This window comes from Vigna angularis, chromosome 10, assembly GCF_016808095.1.
Source record: "Vigna angularis cultivar LongXiaoDou No.4 chromosome 10, ASM1680809v1, whole genome shotgun sequence".
Taxonomy (NCBI): domain Eukaryota; kingdom Viridiplantae; phylum Streptophyta; class Magnoliopsida; order Fabales; family Fabaceae; genus Vigna; species Vigna angularis.
Window position 1 is genome coordinate 22,635,540 of NC_068979.1, and position 9,157 is coordinate 22,644,696.

Here is a 9,157-nt window from a genome sequence, read left to right on the forward strand (position 1 = left end):
TTGGTTCTATCTAAGTTGAAAATTAATTTAACAAAGTAATGGCAATAGTAAAAAAATATATATCTGTCAACGAAATATAAAATGCTTAATTGATAGAAACATAAGCATACAAAAGAAAAAGTAGTATTATTGTTTTTTTATTACACTTGATCAAAGAAATCTCAGTTCTTGCTTTCAAAGAAAGTTGCAACAATATATTTTCTACAAATCATCTGTTGTATCTTGTACATCTTTATATTAATATGATATATGATAATGCTAAAATAAAGTCTGACACAGTAAAAAGTAAAAGAGAAAGCTCGAAAAAATAATCTAAAAAGGGAAATAAAGTAAAAATATAAAAATACGAAGTTTAAGTATGGTAAGGTTGTGAAAATAATTTGAAATTCTTAATAAAACTTAAAATATCTGATAACTGTAGATTGCAAAAAGTAAACTCGTTAAATAGGTAACTGGGGATGAGACAAGTGTTCATAAGAAAATAAATCAATTAAAAATTGAGAAAAAAAATTACAAAAAAGAAATGAAGCAAGTTTGTTTTGTTGAGAAGAAACTTAATTTTAAATTATTTATATAACATATTTTTTACTTTATTTTGACTTTATTAAATTTAAAGAGTAAAAACATCGTGATTTTATAAAAATTATTACGGCGTGGGAAATTTAAATAAATCTACATTATGAAGTTTATATTCGAATATTTAAGTAATATGAAGGTATACAAACCCTTTATTCACACTAACATGTTACATAAAAATTAAATAGTTAGGAAGTTAATATTTTAAAGATCCGACAACTAAATATAATTTTTAAAACAAATTAATGCATTATATTAAGATATTATTTAAACTAATTATCTTTAGTTTTAAGTAAGTAACTTCTTAGGAAAGTTCATTCTAAAATATCAGAACTTATTTTCTACTATTCTCACGTGATACATTTTTTTATCAACGTATCAAAATCACATTCTAAACAGTATATTGTGAACAAAACAATAGAAATAATTAATTAAGGAGATCAACAATAGACATCAAAGTTATTTTAACGCAAACAAACTTATGAGAAAAAAAAAGATTTTTTTTTCAAAGACCTTATAAAAAATATTTATTCGTTTTTTAGAAAGAATGAACACATCTTTTCACAGTTACATATTTTTCTTTTTTCTCATTTTTGTATGTATTATCATGTGAAGTATTAATGCAACTCAACATTTGTTTGTAGAAAGATTTAGTCATTAAAAATAAATAATTAGTTGGTTTTGATATAAGATTTTTTTGAAGAAAGATTCACACGAGAAATTTGACATTAATAAATCATGTGTCGATTTATTTTAGAAATTATCATCAATTTTAGTTCAAAACATTAAGATAATTTTTTTTCTTATATATATATTTTAACCTTTTTATTCTTACTCAATATAAAAATAGACTCACATTTAATAAATTTTTAACATATTATGCATATAAAACGTAAGAGTTGACCCTTGAACACGGAAGAATTCAATTTAGCACTCCAAGGTCTCTTTTGAACGGTAGAGTTATTTTCTTTTTATAATATATATATATATAAACTATTACAATGTTTTATCTTAACTTAATCATGTGCATGAAGCACAGCTTGATGCATAGTAGAGTGGGAATATTTCTTTATTGGGTGTGAAAGAGTGGAAGTTGTTTAATTAGACAGCAATTGATGGAAGAAAAACGAAATATAAAGAAAATTGTACATACGTACATGAAGGTTGTTGTTTGGCAGTAGCCAAAGTGGTATAAAAATCTTTTCGAATCTTTCCGTGAATTTTGTTGGTATAGTTGCGAACATTGACACTGATATCGTTTACTTGGTGTCACAAACTTTGGTACCTTAAATTTGTGTAGCTTCATTAGGTAGGAATCTACGAGGCCTTTTTTGTTGTGTGATCTTTGGCTCTTGTTCAAAAGTGTTTTTGCCAAGTTAAGTTATCTTTGGCCACATGGGCTTCCGTCTTGTGGTGCCACTTTTGTACTCAAACATAGCTTCTGACATATAACATGTTCATCACATTTCTCAATTCCCACTAACAACAATGCTATCTCTTCTAGCCTTTCTTCTTCTGCCTTCTCCTATCTCAACTATTTTCCCTCTAAATCAATTTCTATCAGCTTCCGAGCTAGAATTACTGTTTATATGCAACAAATTAAAATAGATGACTAGATCACAATTTAAATACTTTATAGATCACTAGTGAAAGTTTTATATACTAAATATATTATATCGTGTGATATTTCGGTTAGCTTAAAACTAAACTATTTATGTAGTTAAAAATGTACATTAAACTACTTAAGATCAAGTGATTGTATCCTACCAACTGAACTGTTATTTTTAAACAAAAGTTAAGTTTGATGATGATTAATTTACATCAAAATATGATTAATACCAGTTAGGTTGTGATTAGGTTGTTAGTAATCTGACATTCATTTCAAAATTTATAAATACACGTTTAAGTTAATGAAGTAAGTAATTGATTTTATTACACATTAACTTTTGAATTTGTTTGATGTTTATTGATTTTGGTATATGATAAGATAACCTCTTAATTTGATCCAAAGATGTGAAAGAAGAATGTTAAAATACTCCTAACTTAGTAAAGGTTTAATGTCTTTTTAGGTCCCTATTTTTGTCTAGAATCTTAAATAAGTCTCTTTCTTTTTCGGCGTCTCAATTGAATCATTGTTTTTGTAAAATTGAATTAAATAGAGGCTTGCCGTCAAATTGAAAAGACGCTGTTAAGGAGGGTCTTACGTGGCATGCTGATAGTATACATGTATAAGGGAAGTTGACATGCTGACGTGGCATGCTGACACCTTGGTGGGTGATCGACTTGGTAGGTCGGTCGGCCTTATGGTCGGCCACTCGATTTGGTGGTCGGTCGGTCTGGTGGGTGGTCGGCCACTCGGTTTGGTGGTCGATCAGTCGGCTGGGTGGTCGACCGTTTGGTTTGGTGGTTGGTCGGCCTGGTGGATGGTCGACCACCAGGTCGAGTGACCGACCACCAGACCGAGTGGCTGACCATCAAGTTGAACACTAGGGTGTCAGCATGCCAACTTCCCTACACATGTCTATTTTCAATATGCCACGTAATACCTTTCTTAATGGCGTTTGATCAATTTGACGAAAATCCTTTATTTGATTCAATTTTACAAAAATAAAGACCCGATTGAGACACCAAAAAATAAAGGGACCTATTTGAGATTCTGGGCAAAAATAGAAACATAAAGAGACATTAAACCTTTACTGAATAGACAACCTCAACCCATAACTAAAACAAAAATTAATTACTCTTAAAAACATTCACATTCTAGATGGATGAATAAGAAACATATTTGGAAACATAATTGAAGATATTAGTTTAAAAGAAAATAAACATGTTGTCTTGTTGTTGTGTTGGAGAGAGAGTGAAGCAAAGCGGTGGAAGCATTGATTCCCTCTGCTTCAACTTCTTGAGCTGTCTTTGTTTTCCCTACATTCATCCAACCAAATGCACATGGCAAGTGCACCAATCTACAAAACACTTAATTTGTGGCCAAACTTCTATTCTACCTATATATCTTCTGTCTTCTATCTTCTATTTTTACCTTTTTTTTTCCTACTTTCATTTCGTTTCTTCACATACTATTTTTTCTTCAACCTTTTTCATCCATTAGAGATAAAGCCACCCCTTTTGGGCTAAAGTGTCCGTCAGAATGTGTACTCTGTGTTGTTTTGGGCGTGATTTCAAACAGTGTGCTTCGGATATTTTCATTTCGCGTGTAAACACTTTAACATCTACATTGCCTTTTCAATCATTTTCCAACTCCATCACGCAAAAGTTTACAGTAGATTATAAATCAAGTCAATTTATAATTTATAAAAAAGTATTTTATAGGGTTAAATTAAATTTCAAATTTATTTTTTAACATTAATACTTCCGTTAAGATATATTTATTTCTTAAAAAAATTATTAAAAACAAAGAGTTTGCATAGTACTTATCCTACTTATAGCTGGTTTGATGGTAAAATAAGATAGGGGTCACATAAGAACATTATAAAATAAGAATAAGACAAATAATCGTATCTAATATTATATCTATTGTTTGTTGACTAAATAGCAGTAATGGGTGTCATAGTACTAAAAATAATAACGATATTCATAATAATATAAGTAATGATGATAATAATTAAAATAATATTAAATAATAATAAGAAAATGATTATAATGAAAATTATATCATAATAATAAGGATAATAATAAAATATGCATTATTTTTTTAACCTTTGCTCTTTAATTATAACAAACATATATAAAATTAGTATGTCCGATCCAAAATTATCTGTTAGATTTATTTATTCGTTTATGTATATAAATATATATATTGTTAAAAAGTAAACTGTAAATTTAACTTAATTTTATAAAATTTACATCCAATTATAACATACTTCTCATATTATCTTGAAATGTGTAAGTTTTATAGGTGAAATTAAATATTAATGAATTGTTTAATAATAAGTAAAATAATAAACTCAACAAATATTAAATTTTATTAGAATAGATTTTAACTTATAATTATGATACTATATTAAAAAATTAATTTAAATCAAATTCAATTTCACAATACTGATTTATAAAATAAGATTTATATTGACTTACAACTTGTGAATTGATTATATTTTAATTGAAGTACAACTTTATATATATATATATATATATATATATATATATATATATATATATATATATATTAAATTTATTTATGTTTTCTATTTTTTAACAAATTCACTTTTACTCGATTAATTATCACAAGCCTGTTTTCCTACAAAAATTAACTAGTTATATAACTTTTCTTTGAAAAAGAGTATGGACAAAATTAAAAACAAATATATATATATATATATATATATATATATATATATATATATATATATATATATTAATTTATACGTCAATTTCATTAGCGAAATACAACTGGACATAAATAAATGTGACAGAGTTTATTTAGATACGATAAAGACAGACTGTCTTTTTGTTTGGTATAATCAAATGGAAAATTTGCAAAATACTTTAACACAGGAATCTGTTTCATTAGAAACAATGTTCCAGCGTAATTGTAAGCATCAAACCTATTTATATAACCCAACGGTTATATAATGATACATGAATGGATAATATTGTTATCTGCGTACTTTTATTTTATTTTTTAAAAAAACTCAAATACAAAAGTATATATACTTTTTTTTATTCAAATTAATTTATAGTACAGTCTGGATTTGGTAAATTTGTTAAGCTTTTTGTATTCCAATTTCGTTCACCTTTTTAATATTCCAGTTTAAAATAGTTTTCTTAACACTCTTAGCTATAAGTAACACTTGTTTTTTAGGCGAGCTTATTATTTTGGCCCAATTGAAAAGGAGTTTCAATTTGCACACACACAATACCCATATGCTGATATAAAGTTGTATGATTCATGTGGGTTTAGAAGTTTTCTTTCTACACCCCACAAGTTTCTTCTATCACCTTCAGATATTGTTGATTCCAAAGTTTTCCCACGACATATATGCTTTTCATTCTTAACCTCACTTCATCATATCACTACATTATTATTATTATGAAGTTCTCTTGCATTCTATCCAGCACAATAATTTCTAAAATATAAAGCAAAATATTACATTATTATGAATTATTTATAATTTTTAATTAAGATTTGTGTATTCAAATTGAGCAAAGCTGTAACAGTTCCCAGACAAAGCTGTGAATGTACTGAGATATTTCTGTGGGAACCTTGGTAACTCTTCCAGAATCACTAAACTTCTCTCTCAAGTAAAAAATTCTGCTAAGAAATTATAGGTGGTAAAGTTTTCATTCAAATTTATTATTCATTTTGCTCTTTATTCCAAAGGCAAATTAAACATTATGCTTGATCTTTTTTTTCATAAGATTCAACACATAATAAGGTATCTTAATGCATTTTGGAAATTTAACTTACATGCATAATAACCAGTAAAATTTAACATAACAAATATATTAAAAATGAGGGGTATTAAGAAAATTTTAAAAATGAATAAAAATATGTCTCATTCATATTAAAGGTAGTATTAGAAAAAAATATTAATATAAACATAATTTTGTTAATTATGATGAGCCAGTTAACTGAGTATTATAAAAAACATATTAGAGAGAGTAATTGAACTAAAATAATCTATATCCAGTTTATTTGTATGTGTAGTGATAATCAACAAATAAAATAAAATAAAAGCATAATTTAAGTAAATACTTAACTGAAGTTCTGATTAAGAATGATTTGGACTTAATATGAAAGAATAAAAGAGATTTGGCTTCATATTGAGGGAAAGAGAGAAGGGGAAAGACAGAGAGGAAGCAATGAATTTTGCAAATTCCCAATTGTTTCTTCCCATCTTTTTCTTTTTTTTCTTCTTCGTCATTTCTCCCTTTCCCGCATTAGCGCAACAAACGTAAGCTCCAATTTCTTCCCCTCTTTCTCGACATCTATGGTTTTGTATAAAGTTCGCATTTTGAGTTCCTGATTGGTGATCCATAAAATTGCTTTGATCTAGTTTCCCTTAAAGTTTGAATCTTTTGTTTGTTTTTTGAACTGGGCAGGGATTGGGACAGCGAAGAAACTCAACATAGAAACGGATTTGGGCGCAGAGTTCTTTTGAGTTTCAAAGAAAAACCCTCAGGAACTAACGTTACCTTTGAATGTGCTCCTTCGGGCCCCTGTGTTCCCTGCCTCTACTCTGAGAAGGTTCTCTTTTCCCCCCTCAAATTGGGGTGTGATCTTATACTAGTTGCAATTTTCTAACATAACTGGAGTTTCTCATAAACAGGGGTTCGACACTGAGTATTTGATTTTATTTGTTGTCATTTCTGGATTTAGGGTATATAGTATTTGATTCGCTCTATTACTGGATTTGTTGATAGAGAATTGAACGGTGTATAAGTGTAGTCATTTCATTTTGCAACTAGCTAGATCATCGAGCGTTGTTAATAAGGTTGAAGGTTGATGCAATATATATGAATAGCCTATGTATACTGATCCGGATACAGTTTTTGATGTATTCTATTAAGTTATTTGTTGATTTAGGATTACAATAACATAACGGATTTAAGGAAATTCTATATCTTTGTACAGGCTTGTTCACAAGGCCTTGGTTCTGAACATAAATGTTGATGTGATGCGAAAGGGCTAGAGAATGAATGGGTTCGTGTTCATCAAAGAAATGAGATTCAAGTTCTTAATATTGAGTTTTCCTAATCCATAAGAATTTTTGTGAAGTGATTTAAGATGAAACCCTCTTTTTATGTGTGTGTTTATTACTTGATGTGATCTACATTAGATGTTATTTGCTCAGTTGTTTTTCAATAGCCTCTTTTATTTTAATCTGCAAGCTTTTCTTGGGGAGTTGTAGGGTGACAGCAAATATCGGTGCAGTGAGACTGGGTACCGGATCCCATTCAAATGTGTAGAAATTAAAGATTCAACAAAGGATGCAAAGAAAACAAAGTCTCAAAAAGGTCGGTCTTCTTTAGAAATTGGTGATGGTACTGCAGAATCTCAGAAAGTGTCATATGTTACTGGAGAGTATACTCATTCACAATCAGATAGAAGATTAGCTGAGGACTCATCGTCTTCAGATAATAGTTCCCAGGCTTACATCACTTATAGAAGCTGTATAACCCCAGTTAATGAAGAGAAGTTGTCAGTGCTTAATTTTGAGGTAATCTTAAGCTTTTAGCTCACTCTTTTCTTCATTGGAAAAATTAAATCATATGCTGTGCAGTTTATTCTGTTCAACTAATATATCCACATTAGAGGATTAACTTTTGTTGTCATTGTCAGTTGCTGTGATGTGTTGACATTAATATGCGAAACAAGCTAAAAAAAATCACTATTATCTTGATTTGATCTGCTGGAAAAGCTTTCTGTTTTCAACAACATCATTAAGGTCTGATTCGATAAATTTCTCCATAAGAGAAAAATAAGAAGAAAAAGTTGAGATGAGTTTGTGCATAAGCTAATTTGTAAAAACTCTCCAGATTCTTAATTTTAATTAGTACATAAGCTAATTTTAAGTTAGAGATACTTATATAATTTGTTTCCTTTTTTTTTCTCTTGTAGAAGTGTTTATGGAAAAACTTTTAAGATACAATTGAAATGAAAAATACTATTACTGTGCCACATCCGTGTGGTGTTTGAGATTGTTAACCTGTGTTTGTTAGTTCTCAGATGGTAAATGAAATTAGCAGAAAGAGTTTTGTAAAGGGTTGTATTATCTTTCCTTGTAGATTTTTTGTTTGTCTATACATGATTGTGAGAAGATGATGATTAAAGTAGATATGATAAAGAAAGTAATGGTGTTATTGTGTGACAGGGGGTGGTAATATTTATGTTAATAATGAGTGGCTCAATGATATACCTAAGAAAAAGGAAGGCATCATCATCTATGTCTGGTTATGTAGCTGGAAGGGGTCAAAACAACTCTCGATTTTGAAATTGAAGAGTGATTGTAATTCTAATTATTTAATGTATACTTAGTATACTTTAACTTCTTTCAACTTATCAACTCATGGATGGACCACGCTGTTATTATTCATTGCATTTTCAGCATAATTTATTGGAACAGACTATTTTTAGGATATTTTCTTCTATCAAGTAATATATATTTTTTTATTCTTAAATCTTATTATCGAAATTTAGTTCATTCCAATTTAAATTTAAAATTTTAATATTAATTCATTATATCAAATTAATAAATATGCATTGACTTAAATAATTTGTTTTATAAATTTAATCTCTGTTCTATTAAAAATTCCTTTTATATATATATATATATATATATATATATATATATATATATATATATATATATATATATATATATATATATATATTAAATTGTAGAGGTAGAAAAGCGAGTTTGGATTGATCTTCTGTTAGAATGGAACAGTGTAGCAAAGGAACTTTCTTCCTGCACCTCATGTTTTTCTTCTGCACCCTTAAATTTTCCCATTATAATTTCATAGATTATGTTTCACGGGTTTCAAAATCCGGTTTTAAAATTTTTTAAAATTTGGTTTTGAATATTTTTGGATTTCAAATGGTTGTAGATTTTTCCAAATTTTG

The 9,157-nt window shown here is 28.2% G+C and overlaps 1 protein-coding gene across 1 annotated transcript; it reads left to right on the plus strand.

The window, feature by feature from the left end:
• The first annotated feature begins 6,321 nt into the window (after nucleotides 1-6,321).
• LOC108322505 (uncharacterized) lies at nucleotides 6,322-8,672 on the plus strand. Its single transcript, XM_017554630.2, has 4 exons — nucleotides 6,322-6,485; nucleotides 6,634-6,778; nucleotides 7,443-7,751; nucleotides 8,406-8,672. The coding sequence occupies exons 1-4, from the start codon at nucleotides 6,394-6,396 to the stop codon at nucleotides 8,523-8,525; spliced, it is 666 nt and encodes a 221-aa protein (XP_017410119.1). The 5' UTR covers nucleotides 6,322-6,393; the 3' UTR covers nucleotides 8,526-8,672.
• The last annotated feature ends 485 nt before the right edge of the window (nucleotides 8,673-9,157 follow it).